Below are 24,275 nucleotides of genomic sequence, written 5' to 3' on the forward strand. Positions count from 1 at the left end.
CCCGGGGATTTTTGGGCTGAGACCGCCACCTTCTGGAAGGCCACGGGAGGCTCCGCGGGTCACGGAGTCCCCCGGGCCCCCGCCATGGGGAAACTGAGGCAGGGCTGGGAGTCACCCCCCCCCCCCCCCCCCCCCCCCCCCGTCACCGTGCCGTGATTATTGTAGGAGCTACAGTAATGCCGCGGGATCCCACCAGGGATCTCTCGTGGGCTGCTGCAGGAGCCCTTGTGGTGAAACTGAGGCATGGAGACCCCGCTCATCTCCATCACCCCCACCCCAACCCCTCGCTGGTGCCGCTAGCAGGGTTTGAGTGAAAATAATGAAAAATCTGGCAAAACACACATCTACCCCACCAAGAGGTACCCCAAACTCCCACGTGTGAAGCGAGGGGAGGTTGCTCAGCACTTATAGCCAAGCTTGGTGCTCCCCAGTCCTCCCAGTCCTCCCAGTATAACCCGGCAGAGGGCACCAGTAAGCCCAGTTTGTGGCCTTTTCTCCCCCCGCCCCCCCCTTGCTGGCAGCAGGGGGAGGGTGGAGGAAGGGGAGGAGGAGGAGGAGGCGAAGGCCGGGTGCGGGGGGATTTAAGGGCTCGCGGTCCCCCCGGCCCGGCCTCCTCCCGCCGCCCAGAGGGACGTGGGTGTAGGGACCCAAGTTAGTGCGGGTACGTGTGTGACAGCCCCCACCCCCGGTAAGGACCCCCCCGGGGCCACCGCTGCCATCCCGGGGGACGGAGGCTCTCCGGGGAGCGCGGGGTGAGGGGGCGTGCAGCGGAGGGAAGGTGCTGTGGGGATGTGGGGGTGATGGGGACAGGAGAGTGCCATGGGGACACGGGAGTGTGGTGGGGACGTGGGTGTGCAACGGGGGACACGGAGATGCTACGGGGACTTGGGTGTGCAGCAGGGACACAGACATGCAGTGGGGCCACGAGCATGTGGTGGGCACACAGACATGGGATGGGGACACGGACGTGCAGCAAGGACGTGGATGTGTCATGGGACGTGGTCATGTGGGGACAAGGGTGCGCAACAGGGACACAAGTGTGTGATGGGGATGGGGACAGGGGTGTGTGGTGGGGACACTGGGGACATGGCACACACAGGGGAGGCAGTGGGGACACGGGCGTGTGATGGGACTGCAGATGTGCAGTGGAGACATGGACAGGGGATGGGAACACAGAGGTGACAGGAGCACATGGTGGGGACACACGGGAGGTACACAAGCACATGATGGGGACATGGCCATGTCATGGGGACCTCACTGTGCCACAGGGGCCATCCTGGCTTCCCCCAGCTCGGGCTGGTGACAGTGAGGTGACGCCTCATGGGACTCATGGCTAGGGAGGCGCGGGGGAGGGAGGGTAAGCTGGCATGTCCCCAGGGGGGTCACATCGGTGACTGTGTAGGGAGGGGACATTTCTTTCCGTCCTCGCTTGGCTGACCCCGGGCCAAAGGTCTCGGTGGGGAAACTGAGGCACGAGCGGGTGCCACCCACCTCGCAGCTCTCTTGTGGCAACACCCGCTCAGCGCCGCAGGATGAAGGCTCTGTTCGTCCTCCTCCTCGCCCACCTCTGCTCGGCATCACTGGTCCCAGGTAGGTGAGGTTTGGAGGGGCAGCACCCCAGAGGTGGTGCCGTGGGGTGCTATGAGCCCGGTTCCCCACAGAGAGGGAGAAGGACCCTGAGTACTGGCGGCGGCAGGCGCAGGAGACCCTGCGGAACGCGCTGCGGCTGCAGCGCCTCAACCAGAACGTGGCCAAGAACCTCATCCTCTTCCTGGGGGACGGTGAGATGGGAGGGGAGCACCCACCCCGGGCAGGGGCAGTGGGGCTGGGGGCACTGGGAGGGATGAAGTGGGTTCAATAAAGTGGGTGCTGGGATAAACTGGGGCTTTGACACATTGGGTCTTGTGGAAAAATAGGTGCTGTGGTGAGTTGTGTTCTGGGATAAACTGGGATTCCAGTAAGTTGGGTGCTGGTGTGAACAGGGTTTGCAAAAAAGATCTGTGCTGGGGTAAACTGGGTGCTGCAATGAATTGGATTTCCAAAAAATTGGTACTATGGTAAATTGAGTTTACAGTAAACTCAGTTTATTTTGTGGGTGCTGTATAAACTGGATTTGCAAAAAATATTGGTTGCTTCAATCAACTGGATTTGCAAAAAAAAAAAAAAATGGGTGCCATGGTAAATTGAGTTTACAACAAACTGGGTGCTGGATAAACTGGATTTGCAAAAAAATATTGGTTGCTGCAATCAGTTTGGTTTGTGTTAAGTTGGGTGCTGGGGTAAACTGGGTGCTGGTATGAACTAGATTTAGAGTAAGTTGAGTGCTGCAATAAATTGGGTTTCAAATGAATATTGGGTGCCAGGGCAAACTGGGTTGCAATAAACTGGGTGCTGGCATGAACTGGGTGCTGGCATGAACTGGGATTGCAGTAACCTGATGCAGGGATAAAGTGGATTGGCAAAGAATTGGGTCTCAGGTAAATTGGTTTTGCCATCATTTGAGTGCTGGCATAAACTGGGATTGCAATAAAGTGGGTGCTGGGATAAATTTGGTTTGCAAAAAAATTGAATGCTGGGATAACCTGTGTGCAGGAATGAATTGGATTTGCAAAAAGTTGGGTGTTGCAATAAACTGGGCTCTGTGATAAACTGGCTTTGCAATGAAAAGTGGCTGCTGGGATAAACTGGGAGCTGGGATAAACTGGCTGCACGATAAACTGGGCTTGCAAAAAATTGGTTGCTGCGATAAACTGGACGATGGGATAAACTGAACGATGGGCTAAACGGGGTCTGCAGTGAGCGGAGATGAGCGGGGTTTGCACGGAGCGGGCTGTGCTGCCCGGGGCCGCCGGGCTGTCCGTGCGCGGCTGACGCTGTCCCGCAGGAATGGGCGTCTCCACGGTCACGGCCGCCCGCATCCTCAAAGGGCAGCTGCACGGGCAGGGCGAGGAGAGCCTGCTGGAGATGGACAAGTTCCCCTTCGTGGCCCTGGCCAAGGTGAGCCCCCCGGGGCACCCACGGGGACACGACACCCACAGCAAGGTCACGGGCGGGCGGCATCGACCGAGCCGAAATTAGGTCATGGGCGAGCGAAGGCGGCTGGCTCCGGTGCCCGCTGGCCGTGCCAGGGGCCGGCCGTGGGAACGAGGAGGGGAGCAGGAGGAGCCCGCCGGCTGCGGGACACCACGGGACCCCCCTGCTTCTCCTGAGGGAGAATGTTTTGCTGAACAAAACATTTTAAAATAATAATTGAATTTGAAGTCAGCAGCCACCTCCATTCACCCCGTGGGGATGCCCGTGGCTGTGGTTTCCATCTCCCTGCCAAAAGGTGGACTGAAAAAAGGCTAAAAGCAGCAAAATGCAGTGAGGGGGGGATGTCCCACCACGGTGGAAGGAGTAGGGGGTAAAATGGGGGGCAAAGGACAAAAGAGAGGGGACACAGGTGGGATGGGGGTCTGGTGCAGCCAAACAACACAGGGAGGGAAGCCGCAGGGTGGGAATGGTGGTGCTGTCAGTGGTACTGGTGGTGGTGGAGACAATGATGGTGGTGATAACGATGGGGGTTTATCCATCTCCCACCTTCCAGACCTACAACACCAACGCCCAGGTGCCCGACAGCGCAGGCACGGCCACCGCCTACCTCTGCGGCGTCAAAGCCAACGAGGGGACGCTGGGGGTCAGCGCCGGCGTCACCCGGGACCGCTGCAACACCACCAAGGGCCAGGAGGTGACCTCCATCCTCCGCTGGGCCAAGGAGGCAGGTGAGGCACTGAGGCACTCCTGGGCAGGAGGTCCAGCGAGTGGTTTTGGGGGTGTTCTCACCATTGTCCCCTGAACTGGTGGCGCAGGCAAGGCCGTGGGCATCGTCACCACCACGCGCGTGACCCACGCCACGCCCAGCGCTGCCTACGCCCACTCTGCCAACCGTGACTGGTACTCGGATGGAGAGATGCCCCCGGATGCCCTGGAGGGGGGCTGCAAGGACATCGCCCGGCAGCTGGTGGAGAACATCCCTGAGATCGAGGTAGGGATGAGGACACCGGGAATGTGCCCTGGAGTCAGGGGGATGGGACCAGGACAGACAGGGCCGTGGAGAGATGTGTGACCAAGACCACCAATGGTTGAAGAGCCTGGACTCCCAGGAGATTCTGGGCTAGAGCCACTACTGGTTGAAGAGCCAGAACTCCCAGGAGATGTTGGGCTGGAACCACCGTGGTTGAATAGCCAGAACTCCCAGGAGATGTTGGGCTGGAACCACCAAGGGGTGCAGGGTCAGGGCTGTGAGTGGCTACAAGACAAGGACCACCCCTGCAAATGTGAGGCTGAGACCACCCGTGGGTGCAGAACCAGGATTGTGGGTGGATATGGGGCTAGAACTACCAATGGGGACCCCAATGCAATGGTGGGCTGGGACCACCCATGGGTGCAGAAGCAGGACCACCCAATGGTGCAGAGTTGGAGCCCCAGCAGATGGGGGATCAGGACCACCCATGGGTATAGAGTTGGGACCCTCATCAAATATGGGACCAGGACCACCATGGGTGAGATACCAGCACTTTCGGGTGGACATGGGACCAGGAAACTCAAACATAGGTCTTGGACCATAAGCACCTGTAGGATCAAGCCCCAGACCCACAAATCCATCTTAGCCTCCTCCTTTCCCATACTTCCCAGACCCAAAACTCTTCCTTTTTCCCCCAGTTCTGCTCCTTACTGTGGATTTATGCAGAAATTCAGCACTGTAAATAAATCTTCTTCTGTCCTTCAAAATAGCCCCAAAGCAAAACATCCCAGCCTGTTATTTAGCTCTTTAATAGCCTCTTTTGCTTTTTTTTTTTTTTTTTTCCCTTTAATATAATTTTAACTCTGTCCCAGGCTGGAAATAATTATATAGTGGGGAAAAGACTTTTTTTTTCCCTTTTTTTTTGTTAATAATTTTGGCATTGGTGTTTTGCAGCTTTATAATTCACCTTCTACGCAGAGAAAGGGGGAAAAAATACAAAAAAGCCATAAAATCTCTGCTAGGTTATAAATAACAGAAGCCAAATAAATCAGGCTCCAAAGCAAACAGGGAGAGCCGCGGGATGGGGCTCCATCCCAGCGGGTTCATGTGGGGATCCCGATGTGGAGCATCCTTCCCACAGATTGGGGGAAAAAACATTCAAAAAGCCAAATCCCTGCTGGAAATGGTTATTTTTGTCCTGAGTTTTAATTAATAGGCAGATATTCAGAGTTATTTTGAGCGAGGTGAAATTCCTCGGGTGTTTTTGCCCACAACTCCAGGGCTTTCCTGGACACCCTGCTCCGCCCCTTCGGGGTCTTCCCCCATTAAACCCCAGCTGGAAGGGGAGATTTAAAATAATTTTAAAATTTTTAAAACTACATTTCCTCCCCTCTTTTGCAGGTGATCCTGGGTGGAGGGCGGAAATATATGTTCCCCAAAAATGTCAGTGACGTGGAATATCCCCACGAGGAGAAGCAGCGGGGCACCCGCCTGGACGGCAGGAACCTCGTCCAGGCGTGGCGGGAGGCCAAGCCCCGCGGCAAGGTGACAGGGACTCTGGGGGGTGGGGGCGCACACACATCACCCTCCTGTAACCCTGCAGAGCCATTCCTGGGGGTGGAATATCTTGGGGAGCGTCTCAGGGGTGGCAGAAGCAATGGAGAGGTGACAATGCCTGTCCCCTGTCCCCAGGTTGCTGAGTACGTGTGGCACCGGCGAGGGCTGCTGGCACTCAACCTCACCCGCGTCGACTTCCTGCTGGGTGAGTCCCTGCACCCACGGGTGCCCTGGCATCAGCTGGGTGCTTTAGGGGGACCCCTGTTCTGTCCTGGGGTGCTGGGGCAGCTGCAGTGGCCAGTTATCCTCCAAGGGTGCTGCTGCCTCCAAGGGATGGGGGTGCCCTGTCCTTGACGTGCCGGTAGCCCCCAAAGATGGTTCTATCCCCTTGGGGATGCTGGTACCTGCCCCCTCCACCGATCCTGTTACCTCCCTGGGGATGCTGGTACCCCAAAGGGATGCTGTTACACCCCCAAGGGTGGTGCTCCTGCTGCCCCCAGGGATGCTGGTACCTCCCAAAGAGGCTGCAATTTCCCTGGGAATGCTGGTGACCCCCCTGGGGATGCTGGTGTACCCTCAAGGATGTGCTGCCCACCAAGGACGATGTTACACCCCCAAGGATGCTGCTATTCCCACCCTGGGACACATCTCCCTCCTAGGGATGCAGTTCTATTGTCAGCAGTGAAATTCCCATCCCAACTGGAATGTGGAATCCAGCGGGGCAGGAGGAAGGAAGGGCTGGGATTGTCCGGCTTCTATCTAATCTTCCTGGATCCAGTGGTGTGTGAAACACTTGAGTCAGCACGAGGAGCAGGATTTGGCCCCCCCCCTTTTTCTTTTGGTGGAAAAGGATGTCCCCAGCAGCGTCCCTGTCCCCAGGCCTCTTCGAGCCAGGGGACATGATGTACGAGCTGGACAGGAACAACGATACAGATCCGTCCCTCAGCGAGATGGTGTCTGTGGCCATCAGGATGCTCCAGAAAAATCCCCGAGGGTTCTTCCTCCTGGTTGAAGGTGGGGGGTTCATGGGGGTGCAAAAATAGGGCATAAAAGGAGGCTGGGGGGGTACAAAAAGGGGGGGTGCAAAAAGAAGGGTGCAAAAGTAGAATAAAGGGGATGATAGGGATACAAAAAAGGGAGGAAAAAAGGGGGTGATGGGGTGCAAAAGAAGGTGCAAAAAGGTGGGGAATTGGATAAGGGGGAGGTACAAAAAGTGAGGACTGGAAGGTGGAAAAGAATGATAAAGGGGGTGATAGAAGAACAAAAACAGGGATTAAAGGTGATGGTGCAAAAAGGGAGGATAATGGGGAGATGGGAGTGCAAAAAAAGGGGATGACAGGGAGGAAGGATAAAGGGGTGGTGGGGAATGCACAAATGACAGATAAAGGGGATATGGGGGATGCAAAAAGAGGGGTAACGGGCAAAGAAGGTGCAAAAAGGGAGGGATAAAAGAGGCGGAGTGCTAAAACGGATAAAGGGTAGGGGGATGAAAAGGAGGAACAAAGGGGCTGATGGGGTTCAAAAGGGAGGATGTGGGATGTGAAAAGGGGGGATAAATGGGATGGGGGGGCGCAGAAAGGGAAGAAAGGGGGTTCAAGGCTGGGAGGAGGAGGACAATGCCGAGCGGTGCTGGGCTCCACAGGCGGCCGCATCGACCACGGGCACCACGAGGGGAAGGCAAAGCAGGCGCTGCACGAGGCAGTGGAGCTGGACAGGGCCATCGGGCTGGCCACGCGCCTCACGTCCACCCAGGACACGCTCAGCGTCGTCACCGCCGACCACTCGCACGTCTTCACCTTCGGCGGCTACACCCCCCGCGGGAACCCCATCTTTGGTGAGCTCTGCCCAGCCACAGCGCCAGGGACAGCTGGGGGGACACCCTGGGGACAGCTCGGGGACACCGTGGGGAGATCCCATCCTGCTGACTGTGCCACACCGCCAGGTCTGGCCCCGATGCAGAGCGACGTGGACCGCAAACCCTTCACGTCCATCCTCTACGGCAACGGCCCCGGCTATAAAATCGTGGCGGGCGAGCGAGAAAACGTCTCTGCCGTGGATTTTGGTGAGTATGTTTTGGGCCAAAACCCCTCAAAATCACCCCGGCTTGGCTAAAATGAGCTGGCTTCTTAAACGATTCTCACTTCTGTTTGCCCCCAGCACACGCCGACTACCAGGCGCAGTCGGCCGTGCCGCTGCGGCAGGAGACCCACGGCGGTGAGGATGTGGCCGTGTTCGCCCGCGGGCCCATGGCCCACCTGCTGCACGGGGTCCACGAGCAGAACTACATCCCCCACGCCATGGCTTACGCCGCCTGCATCGGCTCCAACCGAGGCCACTGCAACGCCGCCGCCCGCCCCGCCACCCCCCTGCTCCTGCCCTTCCTCGGCCTCCTCCTCCTCCTCTGCTAAAGTGCCTCTTGCAAATCACTGAGGGGGATTTATTTTTAATTCATCCTCCCTTTTTATTTTTCTGTGGACAGCAGCGCCCGGGAAAGAGGAGAGAGAGAACAGAGAGACTCAGCGGAGCAAAAGCAGCCGCCGGTGGTTTGGTGCTGGGAGCTGCCTCTGTAAATACATGGTTCCTTCCCTATAATTAGCAGCGTTCCCTGGCCTATCCCAAACCCACCGCGGGATTTGGGATGGCAGCTGGAGCCTCGGCGGATAAAACCCCCTCTTTGAGCGAGACGCGATGGGGCTGGGTCCCAAAATGCCTCTGCGGTCCCTTGGCTGAGGACTGACCCTGGTGCCCAACTCGTCACACGTGTGGGGAGCCAGGGACCACACGAAGATGGGAAAAAAAATTAACTCATCGGGTTAATTTGTCCCTAAACTTAGGTTTTGTTGTCTCCTCAGTGATTTATTTTGTTTTAAAATTCTTCGGGTTAAAGCAATTTGCTGCCCCGGGAGGGATTTGGGAGGGGTTGGGGCTGGGATTGTGGAAGGAGGGTAAAGGTAGCAAAGAGGGATGTGAGGGGTTGGATGGCCTGGGACACGCCCTCACCATTAGGGTGGTAATTAAGGGAGAAATTAGTAGGTGGGGCCACAAGGGGAAAAGGCTTGTGCAGCTGGAGGGGTGCTGGGAGCGACGCTGTGGGGGCAAAGGGGCTGGGAGTGGGTAAATGTCACTGTGCTTGTGCCAATGTCACCGTGCAAGTGGGTACAGTGCCTTGCACATGCAAATGTCACTGTGCCAGTGCCACTGTGCACTTGCACACGCTGCCTGAGCTGAGCAAAGGGTGTGTGCAAATCTCACCGAGATGTGCCTTGCACACGTGCAGATGTGTGTAGATGTCGCTGTGCCTGGATTCCCCTTTCCAGGTACAAAAGGCACCGTGCACGTGTGACTGTCACTGTGAGTGACACACAGTGAAAATGTGCAGTGCAAACACGTGCCCACGTCCCTGCGCTTGTGCAAATGACCCCTGGCACATGCAGAAGTCCCCGTGCACGCAGGAAAGCCCCACGGTGCCCCTGAGTTCCTGTGCTTGGGCAGATGGCTGGGAAAACACTGCCCTGCCTCCCCCAAATTCCCCTAACCCCCTCCCTCGTTTTTCATTCATTCACCAGTTTTATAATTAAAGCTCCAGTTCGTCATTAACCAGGACCCTCCAGAGGAGGTGCAGTGCTGACCCCGGCAGGGCAGGGTTTGGGGGGGCTCTGACCCCGGCAGGGCAGGGTTTGGGGGGGCTTTGAGCCCGGCAGGGCAGGGTTTGGGGGGGCTCTGAGCCCTCCCTTTGCCCCCCCGGCAGCGCCGGATCCCGAGCGAGGCCCGGCTGCTGGCACTTCCCAGAACCCGGGCAGCCCCGGGCTATGTTTAACCGCTCCCGGGGTGCCGCGTGGTTTTGGGGGGTTCAGGGGGGTGGGAACCACTTTCCCTTGGCCAGGGGCTTGGCAGGACGCCGGTGGCCACCGGGGCCGTGGCCAAATGCCGCTCCTGACGCCGGGCTGACCAGCAGAGCTGAAAGAGGCACTTTGGGGGGGGGGGGGGGGGGAGGGGGGCTGAGGGCATCGCCTGCCATATTTTGGGGTACTCGCAGCACCCCAAAAACAGAGACTATCAAAAGAAAGGCTTTGCTCAGCCAGGCTGCTCTGAAATCCATCCCAACACTTGGCTAAATGACTCCCCAAAATGAGTGCTTTTACAGCCCCCAGTGATGTTTGGGGTTTTGGGGACCCCCTAGATATCGGAGACCTCCCCCCCCCCACTGTAGCGATAAATAAACCTTTATTTTATACAGGACTTACGGGAAACACAAACACAGTTTGGGAGGGTGTGAAAAAATATTCCTCCCCCTCCCCCCAGTTCCAGCCTCCGGCACATTCCGGAACTTTTGTCCCTTAAAATAAAGGGGGGGAGAGGGAGCTCCACTTTGGGGTTACCCTGGATTTGAGTCCCCTCTTTTTTTGGGGGGAGGGGATGATGCTGGGGTTGGACCCACTCTTCATTTCGGGGTCACGGCAGAGGGGAGGCCCCTTTGTGGTGCATCACCCCCTCACCCAAAGGGTTTTTGGGGTGACAGAGATTGTCTGGAGGGGGGGCACATCCCAATTTTTTTTGGAGGTCCCCCCAAATCCTGCACCGGGGACGATGGCTTCAGCTCCTGGCACGGGGGTGGCACACAGAGGGGGGTGAAGCGGTGACACCCCCGCAGGTGGGGGGTTGACTATGAGCCCTGTGGGAGGGACATCAGTGGGGGCGCCCCAGGGTGGGCACCCCCATACTGCAGTGGTGGAGGGGGGCAAACAGCCTCACCGGGTTATGGGGGGGCTGCTCCAGCTGGATTTTGATCTCAGGGCAGGGGGGGTCAGGCGGGCGGCGGCCTGGGGCAAAGGGGGGGGTCATGAGCACCCCGAGGGGTCCCCCAGCCCTGCGGCGCCCCGACCCGGGGGTGCTGGGCTACCTGGGGGGGTCCCGGGGGGGTCATCCGGCCAGGGGGTGTCAGTGAAGACGTCACGGTGGCTCCCCGAGGGCGAGCGGCTCTCCTGAGGGGGCGGGGGGGGTCAGAGGGGTGCTGCCCACCCCAGACTGCCCCCCCGGACCCCTCCCCGGGCTCCCCGTACCCGTCCCGGCTCGCCGGGCTCCTCCGCGGCGCTGCCGAAGCTGCTGGCGCTGGAGGAGGAGCGGGAGAAATCCGGCGGCTCCGGCTTCTCGGCCCTGCCAGGGACAGTCCCCAAGGCCAGGGACAGTCCCCAAAGCCACAACAGGCTGGCACCGCGCCTCGTGGCCACCACCGTGGCCCGCTGCGATGCTGTACTGGCCCTGGGACACCCTGTCCCCACGCCACCCCATCCAGGACACTGGATCCTCATGTCACCCTAGCCCTGGCATGTCCCATCCCCATGCCGCCCTGTCCCCACCCCATCCCATCCCTGGGAGGTCCCATCCTCATGTCACCCTGTCCCCATGTCTCTTGTCATCATACCAACCTATCCCCGCGCCATGTGTCCCTGTGCCACCCACCTTCATGCCAACCTGCATCCAAGCCACCCAAGTGCCACCCCACAGCCCCCTGCCACCTTGTCCCTGGGACATACAGACCCGGTGCCCCTCAGTCCCTGGGTGAACCTGTCCCTGTGACACCCTGTCCCTCTGGTGTCTTGTCCCCGTGCTGCCCTGTGCCAACCATCCTGGTGCCACCTTGTCCCAGTGTCACCCATCCCTGTGCCACCCCAGCCCACGGTCACTCTGGCCCACTGCATTCCTTTGCTGTCCCATCCCTCCGGTCCCTGTGTCACCTTCACATCGCCCTGTCCCAGTGCCCATCCCTGTGCCACCCCATCCTGGTGTCACCCTGTCCTTGAGCTGCACCATCCCAGTGTCTTCCAGTCCCCGTGTCACCCTGATGTCACCCTGTCCCCATGTCACCTGGTCCTGGAGTCACCCCATACCGGTGCCACCCTGTGCCCTTGCCACACCATCCCAGTGTCCTGCAGTCCCCAAGCATTCCCAGCCCAGTGCCCTCCTGTCCCCGTGTCCCCGATCCCGGTGCCAGCTGCGGGACCTGTCGGGGTTCCGGCGGCTCTCGGGGGAGCTGTGTGTGGAGCTGGAGCCGTCGGCGGCTGCGGGGCCGTCCCTGCGGGAAGGCGACGGCAGTGAGGTGACAGCGGGAGGGGACAGCGGGAGGGGACAGCGGCGGTGCCGGTACCGGCGCTCACCTGCCGGCCGGCGCCTCCTGGATGCTCTCGATGCCGATGGCGCTGGAGCGGCGGGAGCCGAGGGGGCCGGGCCGCCGCCGCGACGGGCTCTTCCCGGGCACCAGCAGCGCCTGCGGGGCGCCGTTAACCGGGGGGACACCGGGGACCGGGGAGACACCGAGGGGGGACAGCGAGGTACCCACCTCTTCCACCGAGCCCAGCCCGATGGCGCTGCCGCGGCGTCCCCGGCGGCTCCCGGGCACCAGCAGCGACTGGGGGCGGCAGCGCGTCACCGACCGGGGACCACGGGGCGGGGGCAACCGGGCACCGGGAGGGGAACCGGGCACCGGGGGAGGAACCGGGCACCGGGGGGGGAACCGGGCACCGGGAGGGGAAACGGGCACCGGGGGGGGAACCGGGCACCGGGGGGGGAACCGGGCACCGGGAGGGGAAACAGGCACCGGGGGGGGAACCGGGCACCGGGAGGGGAAACGGGCACCGGGGGGGGAACCGGGCACCGGGAGGGGAAACGGGCACCGGGAGGGGAACCGGACACCGGGAGGGGAACCGGGCACCGGGGGGGGAACCGGGCACCGGGGCGGGGCGGAGCCAAGGGCGAGATGGGAGGGGCTTGTGACAATGGGCGGGGCTTAAGACGCGGGGCGCGGTCCGCTATTTGGGCGGGGCTTGTGCCGACGAGGGGGCGGGACGTGCATGGGCGTGGTTTGATAAGAAAGGGGCGGGGCGTGCAGCCACGGAGCCGTTCCAGACCGTGAGGGGGCGTGGCCTGAGCTGGGCGTGGCCTCAGCCACACGCCCGCAGATCGGCCACGCGCGCAGGGGGCGGGGCCAAGCCCGGGGGCGCGGTCACAGCAAAGAGGCGTGGTCAGAGCAGGGGCGTGGCCAGTGCCGAGGGGGCGTGTCCTGGGTGGGGACTGAGGGGCGGGCCCGGGGGGGGGGACGCGGCCCCGCAGTGCTGCGGGCGGGGGTCTGGGGGTGCGGGACCCCCGCGCCCCACCTTGAACGACTCGAAGAAGCCCGGGGCGGCGCCGCCGTTGTCGGGGCGCTCGTCGTCGGGGCCGAGCCCCAGCATGGCCTGGCTGCGCGCCTGCAGCTCCTCGTGCAGCGTCTCCAGCAGCGCCGCCCGCGTCCGCTCCTGCGCACCATCCCTGCACTGCTGCGCCCACGCGAGACCACCCAGCCCGCACCCGCCCCGCACCCACCTCCGCACCCAGCCCCGCACCCACACCGCACGGCTGCGCCGTGCCAGACACCCACCCCCGCACCACACAGCCGCCACCCCCGCAGGACCTGCCCCCGCCCTGCTGCACCCACGCGACACCGCCCACAGCACCCCGCATCCACCGCTGCCACCCACGCGAGGCCACCGCGAGCACCCAACCCTGCCCTGCTGCGCCCACGCGAGCTCATCCCACGCCACACGGCTGCACCCACGCGAGACACCCACACCCCAGCGCAGCGCTGCACCCACGCGGGACCGCCCCTCGCAACCCCCTCCCCACCGCGCTGCTGCCCCCCCACGTGAGATACCCCCTACCCCGGGCACCACCCACCTGCCCAGACGGGACCCAGCCCCTGCCCACCCACACGCAGCCCCCACGGTGTCTTCAGTTCCCACAGTGGGCACGGCACCCACGGCACCCACGGCACCCACATCCACATCCCACGGCTTGCCCAGCCCCTCTGGGAGCCCCCCAGCACCCCCTGCCCGCACCTCCAGCTTGGCGAACTTCTCGGCGCGGTAGCAGGCGTACTCGGCGTTGATGAGCTTGGTCAGCAGGAACTCCTGGAACTCGGGGCCCTGCGGGTGGGGTCGGCCCGGGTGGGTGGGTGGGTGTCCCCCGGGGCTCCCCGGCGGCACCCACGGGCACTCACCTTCCTGAAGACGGCGGGGTCGGGCAGCGGCGGGCCGAAGAAGGGCACGTCGTCACGGGCCGTGACGGAGACCTGTGGCGGGTGGGGGGGTGACGGGGCACCCCGAGGGCCCCCACGGGCACGGGGACACTGAGGCACGGGAGGGTACCTTGTAGAGGGTGCCCTGGGCGCCCCCCTGCTCCAGCTGCACCACCACAAAGGCGTGGAGGAAGTTGGAGGCGATCATGTCGGGCACGAACGGTGTGTTCTCATCCTGGAAGACGATGGCCACGATGTCGTTGCCGATGTGACGCTTCCGCTGCAGCTGTGGGGACAGGTGGGACGCAGAGGGACAGGGAGGAGGACGTGGAGGATAGGGGAGGACACGAGGGACAGAGGGTGGTCACACCAGGGGCATCAAAAGGAATGAAAGCTCCTGTGCCCCATAGATGCACCCCAGCACCCATGGGTGCTCCACCAGCCCCGTGCATCCTACAGTTCCCCCCTGGCACCCATGGCTGCCTTTACAGCCCTCTGCATCCCAAAGATGTTTCCCCACACCCATGAGTGCCCTGTCATCTCCTGGGCCCCACAGATGCCCACCACCCATGGGTGACCCGGGAGTCCCCTCCATTCCATGGGACATCCCCAAAGCCCCAACAGCCCTTCCACCCCATAGAAGTGCCCCAGGAGCACCTCCCAGCCCCTGCTCTCAAGCACCCAAGTGTCCCCCCCAGTCCCCCTCCTTTCACCCCCCGGCCCCCATGGGTGCCCACCTGCTGGGCGTCCCCCTCGGTGTAGGGCAGTTTGGTGGAGACGTGGAACATGATCTCCTTGTCACGGAAGTGGCAATAGACCGACTCGCTGCCTGTCTGCCCGTGGGTCACATCCAGTCCCCCTCGGAACCTGCGTGCGTGGGTGGGTGGGTGGGTGAGACAGGCACCCTGACCCCGCGGGTCCTTCCCCCCCAGGATCCCCTCACGCACCCCTTGAAGTCCCGCAGCTGCACCCGCTGACCCAGGACGTCGAGGAATTCGGCGAAGGCCGGGCTCTCCTCCGTGGTGCCGAAAAGCTCCTCCTCGGAGGTCTGCAGTGGGGTGGGGATGGGTGCCAGCACCCACCCAGGGACTCCCCTCACCCTAACCCCCACCCACCCCACCCCATACCTGCCCTAGTTTTTGGTAGATGACCCCAAATTTGAAGTGGTTGCTGAGCACGTGCTCATCAAAGGCGAGGATGAGGCGGGATGCCTGCGGGGTGGGGAGGGGTCAGAAGTTGGGGAGGGGCACCCACGGGTGCCCAGGTGCCCCCTCCCTGCAGCCCGTTCACCTTGGGATAGAGCACGGGGTAGAAGCGATCCACGTTGACGTCCTCGCACACCAGCTGTGGGAAAGAGGGGTGCTGCCATGGGGGCCTGGGGCTGGGGGGCACCCATGGGTGCTGCTGGGAGCCGGGGCCGCACCCACCTTGGCCATCTGCACCACGTTGGGGAACTCGGCCAGGCAGGAGATGGGCACCACATCATGCAGGGTGCGGGCACGGGTGCTGCGGAGCAAGGAGGGGGTCAGGGGAGCCCCCACCCCAGGCAGCTCCCCTGGGTGCCTCCCGCAGCCCGCTCACCGCAGCAGCAGGTGGAGGTGCTCCTGCTCGTCGTACTTGAGGGAGAAGACGAGGTGTCCCAGCGCCGGGTCCAGGGAGTAGTAGTTGAAGTGCTCCTGTGGGAAGGAGCCGAGCAGCCGTGGCCAAGGGCACTCATGCTGGGGGCACTCGTGCCATGGGACACCCCTGTCCATGAGCACCCACATCCATGGGGCACCCGTGTCCATGAGCACCCACATCCATGGGGCACCCGTGTCCATGAGCACCCACATCCATGGGACACCCGTGTCCATGAGCACCCACATCCATGGGACACCCCTGTCCATGAGCACCCACATCCATGGGACACCCAGGCCCATGAGCACCCACATCCATGGGGCACCCGTGTCCATGAGCACCCACATCCATGGAACACCCGTGTCCATGAGCACCCACATCCATGGGACACCTGTGTCCATGTGCACCCACATCCATGGGACACCTGTGTCCACGGGCACCCACATCCATGGGACACCTGTGTCCATGAGCACCCACATCCATGGAACACCCGTGTCCACGAGCACCCACATCCATGGGACACCTGTGTCCATGAGCACCCACATCCATGGGACACCTGTGTCCATGAGCACCCACATCCATGAACACCCATTCTGATGGAGCACCCGTGTCCACAAGCACCTGTATCCACAGGTACCACCTATGGGGCACCTACACTCAGTGAGCCTCACACCCCTTGGGGCATCCAGGTCCTATGGACACACAAACCCCCATGTCCATGCAAACCTGTGGAGAACCCCTGTCCATGGACACCTGTGCCAGGCGCTCTCCTGCCCATGGAGACCCAACACCCACCTCCTTACCACTCACCCCGTGGAGCACCCATGTCCACAAGCAGCCACGTGCCAAAGCCCCTGTGTTTATGAGGTCTCCATGTCCTTCCATTCCCATGGAAAACCCACCCCAAGCACCGCTGCCATGCCCAGGGATACCCACATCCATAAGCCCCCACCTCCATGGCCCATGGGGCTCCCATCCCCGTGGACACCGCACCCACGTCCATGAACACCGAGCTTATGTGGTCTCCATGCTCCTGCCCATCCGTACCCACGGGACATCGCCCCCACCCCAGACCCCACACCTGCAGCACCCCGGGGCCTCACCTTGCCCAGGAAGTGCTTGCGGTAGATCTTGGCCGTGTGGTTGCCCTCCAGCTTTGCCCGGGTGCCGGGTACCGGCGTGGGGGGCGAGTCAGGGGCCCCGCTCAGCTGGTGGTTGGTGCCCTCAATCCAGTAACCCCCGAACTGCGGCAGGAGGATGAGGGGGAACGGCCCCTCCCGGCCCAGCACCTGCGCCCACAGCTGCGGTGGGTGCTTTGGGCACCACCCACCAACCCACCCAGCCTGCCACTGGCCCTCGCAGCCCCCTCGGCAGAGCGGGGTGCTCTACCTCGTGCACGCTGGGGTAGGGGATGTAGTCCTCCTCCGTCTGCAAGACAACGGTGACGGCCACCGTGGGTGGTGGGATGGGTGTTGCCCGTGGTGGCACCCCAGGGTGCTGGTTGCGTGCCCCCACCCCAACAACACCTACCTTGAGTGGTGGGGGGATGGCATGGCGCTGCTGGGCCATCCTGCTGCCCTGGGGAGAGAGGGGCTGTGGGTGCCTGTCTCCCCGCCTTGGGGTGGGCATCCTCGGGTGGGGGGCATCCACGGGCGCTTACCTCGGGGTTGGGAGGTGCTGCTGGCTGGAGACGCGTCTAGGTGGCGTGAGGGCGTCCAGGGGGGCCCATGGCGCTTCCTGGGGAGAGGAGAGCTCCCCCACAGCCCCTCTCCGGGACTCCCGGCCAGCAGCCTTGCCCCTGAAGCCAACTGATGGCAGCGAGCCCAGTGCCACCCTGCGGGTGCCCGGGGCCAGCGGGGCGGCAGCGGCGGGGTCACGGCGTGAGGGCCGCGGAGACCCCCGAGCCCCACCCCCCCCAAAGGGCGCCCTCTGCCGGCGGGAGGCGGCGGCGCGGGGCAGCACCACGGACAGCGCCGGGACCCGCGAGGTGCCACCAACCCCGCGAGGTGCCACCGACCCTGCGAGGTGTCACCGACCCCGCGAGGTGTCACCGACCCCGCGAGGTGCCACCAACCCCGCAAAGTGTCACCGACCCCGCGAGGTGCCACCGACCCCGCAAAGTGTCACCAACCTCGCGAGGTGCCACCGACCCCGCGAGGTGCCACCGACCCCGCGAGGTGCCACCAACCCTGCGAGGTGCCACCGACCCCGCGAGGTGCCACCGACCCCGCGAGGTGCCACTGACCCTGTGAAGGTGTCACCGACTCCGTGAGGTGCCACCGACCCCACGCCCGTGTCACCCATCCCGTAAGATGTGATCATGCCCGCGCCAGTGTCACTGACCCCGAGCCAGGCTCACCAACCCAGTGCCAGTGCCAACCCTCCTCGTGAAACTGTCACTGGCGCCGTGCAAGCACGGTCATTTTCGTGCCAATGCCACCGACCCCCCTGCCCAGGGTCCCTCCCCGTGCAAGTAGGATCATTCCCGTGTCAGTGTCACTGGCCCCACGCCAGTGTCACCGGCCGCACGCCAGTGTCACCAGCCCCGTGCAAATGTCGCTCTCCCCGTGGCAATGTGACCGTTCTCGTGCAAACACTACCGTCCCCATGCAAATGGCACTGTCCCCATCAAACACAGCCCTGGTGCAAATGTGACCCGGCCCTGTGCAAACACAATGACGTGCAAGTACGTCCCTGGTGCAAAAGGGACCCTCGTGCAAATGTCACCGTCCCTGTGCAAAGGCAGCCCCCGTGCAGGTGTGACCTGTGCAAACACGGCGCTGGTGCAAACACAACCGCAGCCAAGCACAGCCCCGGTGCAGGTGTGACCCGTCCCCGTGCAAGTACGACCCCGGTGTCCCCGTGCCAATGCGACATTGCCACCCGTCCCCGTGCACACACGACCCTTCCCCGTGCACCCCCTGGGCCGCTGCGTGACCCCGCCGGGCTGGGGGTGACCCTGGGGGGCTCCTCTATCGCTCCCCACACCCCCCAGCATCCACGGTGCGGTCTGTCCCGGGAGGGTGGGGGGAGCACCGGGGGGACGGGGGGAGATGTTCTAAATGTGGGAGCCAGACTGGGGGGGCGGGGAGGGGGAGATTGGGTTTGGGGGGGACGCGGGAGTCAGACTGGGGAGACTGGAACAGGGGGAGGAGATGATGGGGGGCAGAAGAGGGGGGCGGGTTTTGGGGTATCCGGGAGGGGGGGCAGGCTTGGGTGGGGGGCAAGTAGTAGGGTGTAATTATGGAGGAGACATTTGGGGGGGACCGGTTGGGGGGTCAATGGGGGACTCCTCCCCCCGCCCCCGCGCCCAACCCGGGTCTTTTCCCCCAGGCCCGGAGCATTTCCCCCTCCATCCCCTCCCCCGGTACCGGCGGCGGTGAAGGTCACGGGCGGACGGACCCCCCCGGTGCTGCGGCGGGGATGAGGGGACATCCCCAGAGGGGGGTCTCCGGGGGGACCGCGGTGCCCGGTCCCCGCAAGGCGGCACTTACCGGGGGCGGCGGGGCCGGGCGGTCCCGGAGCGGGGCCGGTACCGAGCGGAGCCGAGCGGGGCCCCGGCGCTCGCTGCCACCGCGCAGCGTCACGTGCGGCGGGGCGGGGCGGCCCCTCCGGGGGCGGTGGGACCGGGAACCGGTAACGGGAACCGGGCACAGTACCGGGGAATGGCCACGGGCACCGGGAGCAGACTACCGGCCACGGGCACCGGGAAAACGGCACCGGGAACTGAGATCCGGAACTGGGGATCCCCCTCTCCATCCCTGATGTCACCCCCCGGGACCGCCTGGGTGTCCCCTCCTTCCCCAGCGCCCCGGGCTCCGCAGAGCAGGGGACCCCCCAAACATCTCCCTGTCCCCCCGGGACCCATCTCCGCCCCCCCGCCCGCAGTTGGCACCCGGGTACCGCTCTGCCCATCACCCACATCTCCTCCCAAATTCGCCTCACGGCGCTCCCCCCACGTCTCTCCCCGGGACCCAGAGCTGGCTCCCCCATTCCCCTCTTCCCACCCCTGGCTCCCGGCAGACCCCGATCATCCGTAACCCCCACCCCTGGTACTCAGGGACCCCCATCTCCGTCCCTGGTGCCCAAGCCCCTCCTCCCATATACCTCTCCATCCCTGGTACCCGAGGAACCCCCCCACCATCCATAATTCCCCATTCCTGGTACCCTACCTGAGACCCCCACCCATAACCCCCCCACGCCCACAGCCCCCCCAGCACCCACCCCATTCCCATCTCTAATGCCCATCCCCAGTACCCAGCCCCCCCATCCCCCAAGGCTTTTCTCCTCCCCCCACCTCCAGCACCCATCTGCCTCCCCCAGGGGCTCAGGGGGACACCCTGGCTCGGAGGGCCCCAGGGCGGGGCTGGCACTGGCACCCAGGAGGGGCAGGGACCCCCCCCAGGGACACACCAAGCGGGGCCAGGGGTCGATGTGACAGGGCCAGGGCCACCAAATGCCATGCCCAAGCTCCATAAAATCTATTCCCTCCCTGTGCAAAGGAGGGAGGGGGGGAATTCCTGCTCCAGCAGGGACCCTTCTTGCTCCCACCCCACCCCACCCCGCAGTGCCCACGTTCCTTTTTAGGACAGCTCCAAGTGGGATTTATGGGATAATCACCTCCACCTTGCTCCAACACCCTCGGCCCACGTGTCTGTACTGTAATGAGGCTGCCACAGCTCCAATGACAACTTTAATCCGATAATATTTGCAAATAACAGACAAAACAGGAATGGGGCCTTGGCTCACACCTTGTACCTGTGTCCTCCGTAGGATCCGGCGCTGCCGGAACCGCCACAGCCCCGGAACGCCCCAGGGGATTCCTTCCCACAACAGTGTAAGCTCAAGGAAGAGACTTTTTTTATATATAACATTAAAAAAATTAACAGCAACTTGAAAAGATGGAATTTCCAAGGAATATGTACACAAGCGAGTGCTTCAGGTTGGGAAGAAAAGCCTCCTTGGCTTTGGCATGGAATTTGCCATGTCTATATCTTGGGAAAGAATCCACGGGTCCAAACTGTCTCAAAATATCACTTTTTAGGAAATTTAGAGCTCCTCAAATGCTGCTGCTTAACCCCCAAACCCAGCAGGGACAAGGGAGGAAGGCGCTGGGCAAAAAGCAGCTGGAATTCTTTGCATAAAACATTGGAAATAAAACACTGGAAATCAAAACAAGTGGGGGTTTGGGGATGGAATTTGTGGCCCACATCCCCTTCTTGCAGCCCAAATTCCTGCAAACCTTGAAAAAATAAAACTGATGTGATCTCTGCATTGTATTTTTCCGTGGAAACAAAAGAAAAGGTTGGAAAGGAAGAGGATCTCTAATAAAGAGATCCCTTGGCAGTGCCCAGTGTGGATCAGTCTGGAAGTGGGATATTATTTCCTGCTAAATACTAATGGGGAGAAAAGTTTTCTGGGAGATGTTTAAAAAAAGAAAAAAAAAATGAGTGCATTGCTGAAAAATGAAGAGAGAGGAGTAAGAAAACCGCTTCCCATGGGAAACATGGCACCCACCTGCACCCCCTCGCCAGCTCCGACTGCCCTGAGCCAGGAACACTCCCAGCAGCGGCAGACTGGAGGAAAATGTTCTCCAGAATCATTAAAATATCCCAAATTTCTAAAAAAAGCCACAATTCCCAGAGCCCATGTGGTTACGGGATTGTCCAAGGTGTGGAAGTGACAGTGGAAGGACACGGAGAGGGGGCAGCTCCCAGCCCCTGGGAGGGCTTGGGAGGCAGATCCCAGCTTCCATTTTGGGTTAAGCAAATGACGTTTTGTGGTCTGAAAGCGCTAGACATTCCTCACGAAGTCACAATTCCCGTACTTCCATGCTGGACTGAAAGCGTGGATCAAAGACAGGATTATCCTAAAGAGTTACTGCAGAATGATCAGGATGCTCTGGATCTACTGGATCACCACCCCTCTGCGGCCGGGCCGGGGGACACACAGAGCTACCCCTCATCCCACACACACCAACTGCTGCTCAACTTCCCAACCTTCCTGCTCTTTATTAAAGAAACCCGGGAACATTGTCCTGAAGCAGGATGTCCTTCAGTGCAATCTGCTTTGACATAAGGCATTTGTTTTGTTTTTTGGGGAGCAAACGTCTCATGATGGATTTTTGCCTTCTGGAAGAGTCAAAAAGAACTGTATCCACCTGTTTTTATTCTTTTAATGCCCTATCATGTGACAAATCCTCTTCCCTTCTGGTCGCTCCTCTTGGAAAACCATCAGTGGCCAAGTAAACCAGTCCCTGGGAAGGAAAGATACCAGCAGCAGATGAGGAGGGAAATGGGATGGGGGTGGGATTCATGTGAGGGGATAAAAAGGGGGAAAAACACCTGGACTCACCTTTAAATCCCTCTTCAGGCATACAAACTGGGATGGAAAGGGAAGGAAGGCATTAGAAGTGGCTCTGAGGATTCCACAGCCGGTGACAAGGAAGCGTCACAATCCCCATTTTCCACCTTCCCAACCCCAATCCTTGGCCAGGAAGCCAAGCCCAGCCCTTCCCCACCTCTCTCACCTTGCATAACATCGTCCATGGCCGCGTAATCCGCGATGGGCTCGTCGGCCTGGAAAGGACACGGGAGCAGGGAATTAACCAGCACAGGAACCAGGGGCATGGATCATGGCTCTGCTCAGAGGAGGAGCAGGGAATGGCTCTCCTGCCCAAACACTGGCAACTCCATGGGAGGACTCACTTCATAATTTAGTCGTGTTTTGGGCTGGTACCCACAGAGCTCAGCAGCTATATCAGCTACAAAGCACTCTTGGAAAAAAAAAAAAAAAAAAAAAGGGGGTTTTCTCCTCCAAAACAAAGATAAAAATGATTTACCTCCTCCAAAACAAATAAAATTAAGGATACTCCTACTCCAAAACAAATTAATGAGGGTTTTTCTCCCCTGACACGAAAAAATTAGGGCTTTTCCTCCTCCAAAACAAAACAAAAGGATATTCCTCTTCCAAAAAAAAAAAAAAAAAAATTTTTTTCTTGTCCAGAACAAAAAACCAAAACAAAATCCCCTCAAACACCCAAGAATATTCCTCTTCTGAAACAAAATAAGGATTTTTCTCCTCCAAAACAAAAAACAATAAGGATTTTCCTCCCCTAAGACAAAAATTACTGAGGATTCTCCTCCTCCTCCCAGGAGCTGGCTCCATTTGTCCCCATTTCCACACTCGAGCCCACTCGCTGCTCTGGGCTCTCTCGGATCCCGCGGCATTCCCGCCTCCCTCCCGCCGGTACCTTGAGCAGGATGACGGACTCGGGGATGACTCCCAGGCTGCCCAGCGTGGCCGTGTCGTCGCTCAGGATCTTCCCGTCCAGGGACAGGTTCTGGTCGAAGGGGGCCACGGAGAAGGCGTGCATGATCTGGGGGCACACGGACACCTCATCCCGGGAGCTGCGGCACCTCCCGCCCCAGCACCCATCCCCAGCTCCTGGGGCAGTCAGACCCTTCCCCTGTGCCCCCACACTCCTCACTGGGTGTTTTCTTCCTCCTTCCTGGCAGGAGAGCTGGCCTCACCTGGATTTTCAGCTCTTTCAGGGTCTGGTTGGCTGATACAAGCAGCGCCTTCTCTCCCCGGACCTTCCGGTGCCGTGTGCTTCTCCTGATTCCCTGTTTTTGGTAAGTGATGTAGCTCTGGTGGGACAGCTTCTGGCGTTTCGTGCCACCGTTGGCCTGGAGACGAGGCAAAAAACAAGGAGATAGAGTTGTTTGGGGATAAACACAACCTTCCCAGATCCCAGAGAGTGTTTTGGGCCAATTGGTCACGCGAGGGAAGGCAGGAAGCGAAGGAAAACCCCTTGGAAAGCCAATTGAAGCATGCAAGTGTGGAGACGACCAAAGGCTTTGCCTTCAAACCTCAGTTCCTAGTCCTAATGCCAGCGTGGGGCAGATTTCCACATGCACATGAATCCCTATCCATATTTAATCTCTCCAAACCCAGCACTGGTGTGGTTTGACCATTCAAACGGCAATTTAAGACACTTTTCCGCTGCCAGTGAGATGCAGAGGAGGAGGGTGGTGATCCCATCATGCTGGCTCAAGAGGATGATACAAAAATCAAGGAACCTGATGTGATTTTTCATCTCTACCTGGTTAAAATCAGGATCTTGCTCCCCCTCTGGCTTGTTTTCCTCCCTTTCCTCTTCAGCTTCCGAGCTGCTCACGTTCAGCTCTGGAGCCGCGTCCTTCATTACCTGGGGTCATAAAAATCATTCTCCATAACAAACAGCATCCACATGGCCTGTCCCACCATGGCAAACAGCTCCCGGAGACCTCCGGGTGCCACCTCCATCCAGAGAGCCCAGGAATAACCCCGGGAGCTGCTCCATGAGCTCTGCAAAGGCTCCTCCACCCTCCCCAGCTGTGTGGAACCTCAGTGGGATTCAGCTCAGGAATCCCCCTCTGTGGAATTGCAGGTGCTTCCTGCCCTCCTTTCCAGGCAAAGGAAAGTCTCCTGAGCCCCAGTTGATTCCTTTCCCATCAGCTGGCTATTACAAAAGCCTCAACATGGAGAAAGTATTTTCCGTGAATTAAGACATTTATCCGCCCCTGCAGCAGCCTGGCAGGGACATGCAGCACCATTACTTATGGGGCTGGAGGTTGCAAGCAAATGAAATCTAAATAAGTTACACAAATACAAAAATAAAAAGGTTGTTCAGGCCAGTGAAAGTCACTCCAGGCATAGATTTGCCTGGATGTAAATTCTCAGCTATGCTGTGGCTGGAACTGGGCTTTGCAGGAGCCCAGGAGATGTGGATGCCAAGAGCTCTCTTCTCCATCAATGTATTTGCAATTAACGATGCAATTCCGGCTCCCAAACATTCCCCATAGCCCTCTGAATTCCAGCAGTGCCACTCTACAATGATTTTATCTGGATGAGGCTTCCCTCTGCAGCATCATTCACCCCAAGGAAGAACCAGGTGGTGCAGAGGAGGGAGGAAAAGGGGTGAGGGGCTGGGAAACACTCCCTGATTTTGCAAAGCCCAGCAGCAAGGGCACAGTGGCTCCCAGTGCTGACAGTGATCCTGCTGCTTCC

The 24,275-nt window shown here is 60.7% G+C and overlaps 3 protein-coding genes across 14 annotated transcripts in view; 1 reads left to right on the forward strand and 2 right to left on the reverse strand.

Annotated features, from left to right (window-relative positions):
- Positions 1 to 557: 557 nt before the first annotated feature.
- ALPL (alkaline phosphatase, biomineralization associated) lies at positions 558 to 8,393 on the forward strand. 4 transcript variants are annotated; one of them, XM_053962782.1, is made up of 12 exons: positions 558 to 688; positions 1,499 to 1,590; positions 1,662 to 1,781; positions 2,885 to 2,997; positions 3,587 to 3,761; positions 3,849 to 4,024; positions 5,405 to 5,548; positions 5,696 to 5,765; positions 6,440 to 6,574; positions 7,203 to 7,394; positions 7,503 to 7,622; positions 7,718 to 8,393. In XM_053962782.1, the coding sequence occupies exons 2-12, from the start codon at positions 1,533 to 1,535 to the stop codon at positions 7,966 to 7,968; spliced, it is 1,554 nt and encodes a 517-aa protein (XP_053818757.1). In that variant the 5' UTR covers positions 558 to 688; positions 1,499 to 1,532; the 3' UTR covers positions 7,969 to 8,393. The 4 variants fall into 4 exon arrangements, with proteins under 4 accessions (XP_053818757.1, XP_053818758.1, XP_053818756.1 ...); XM_053962783.1 differs by having other exon boundaries at positions 1,524 to 1,590; XM_053962781.1 differs by having other exon boundaries at positions 558 to 661.
- Positions 8,394 to 9,767: 1,374 nt separating this feature from the next.
- On the reverse strand, positions 9,768 to 18,806 carry RAP1GAP (RAP1 GTPase activating protein). 5 transcript variants are annotated; one of them, XM_053962780.1, is made up of 22 exons: positions 18,719 to 18,806; positions 16,885 to 16,961; positions 16,755 to 16,802; positions 16,614 to 16,652; positions 16,328 to 16,513; positions 15,189 to 15,283; positions 15,035 to 15,113; positions 14,898 to 14,951; positions 14,735 to 14,818; positions 14,555 to 14,655; positions 14,345 to 14,474; positions 13,738 to 13,893; positions 13,590 to 13,661; positions 13,429 to 13,515; positions 12,712 to 12,849; positions 11,898 to 11,966; positions 11,716 to 11,825; positions 11,562 to 11,633; positions 10,621 to 10,714; positions 10,461 to 10,542; positions 10,313 to 10,380; positions 9,768 to 10,232 (listed from the first exon to the last, which is right to left on the reverse strand). In XM_053962780.1, the coding sequence occupies exons 3-22, from the start codon at positions 16,791 to 16,793 to the stop codon at positions 10,224 to 10,226; spliced, it is 1,764 nt and encodes a 587-aa protein (XP_053818755.1). In that variant the 5' UTR covers positions 16,794 to 16,802; positions 16,885 to 16,961; positions 18,719 to 18,806; the 3' UTR covers positions 9,768 to 10,223. The 5 variants fall into 5 exon arrangements, with proteins under 5 accessions (XP_053818755.1, XP_053818753.1, XP_053818750.1 ...); XM_053962778.1 differs by having other exon boundaries at positions 16,328 to 16,525; XM_053962775.1 differs by having other exon boundaries at positions 11,716 to 11,966.
- A 1,098-nt stretch (positions 18,807 to 19,904) lies between these two features.
- USP48 (ubiquitin specific peptidase 48) overlaps positions 19,905 to 24,275 on the reverse strand; it is a 31,425-nt gene continuing 27,054 nt past the window's right edge. For 2 of the 5 annotated variants that reach the window (XM_053962621.1, XM_053962620.1), the window contains exons 22-26: positions 22,757 to 22,912; positions 22,477 to 22,602; positions 21,754 to 21,802; positions 21,579 to 21,605; positions 19,905 to 21,480 (exon numbers count right to left, since the gene is read on the reverse strand). In XM_053962621.1, the coding sequence (XP_053818596.1) occupies positions 21,593 to 21,605; positions 21,754 to 21,802; positions 22,477 to 22,602; positions 22,757 to 22,912 (344 nt within the window). In that variant the 3' untranslated portion in view covers positions 19,905 to 21,480; positions 21,579 to 21,592. Of the gene's footprint in view, positions 21,481 to 21,578; positions 21,606 to 21,753; positions 21,803 to 22,476; positions 22,603 to 22,756; positions 22,913 to 23,328; positions 23,434 to 24,275 lie in introns of those variants that run through there. The other 3 variants (XM_053962619.1, XM_053962622.1, XR_008434545.1) reach the window with 3 other exon arrangements.

The sequence above is a fragment of the Vidua chalybeata genome, chromosome 22 (assembly GCF_026979565.1).
Source record: "Vidua chalybeata isolate OUT-0048 chromosome 22, bVidCha1 merged haplotype, whole genome shotgun sequence".
Lineage (NCBI taxonomy): Eukaryota > Metazoa > Chordata > Aves > Passeriformes > Viduidae > Vidua > Vidua chalybeata.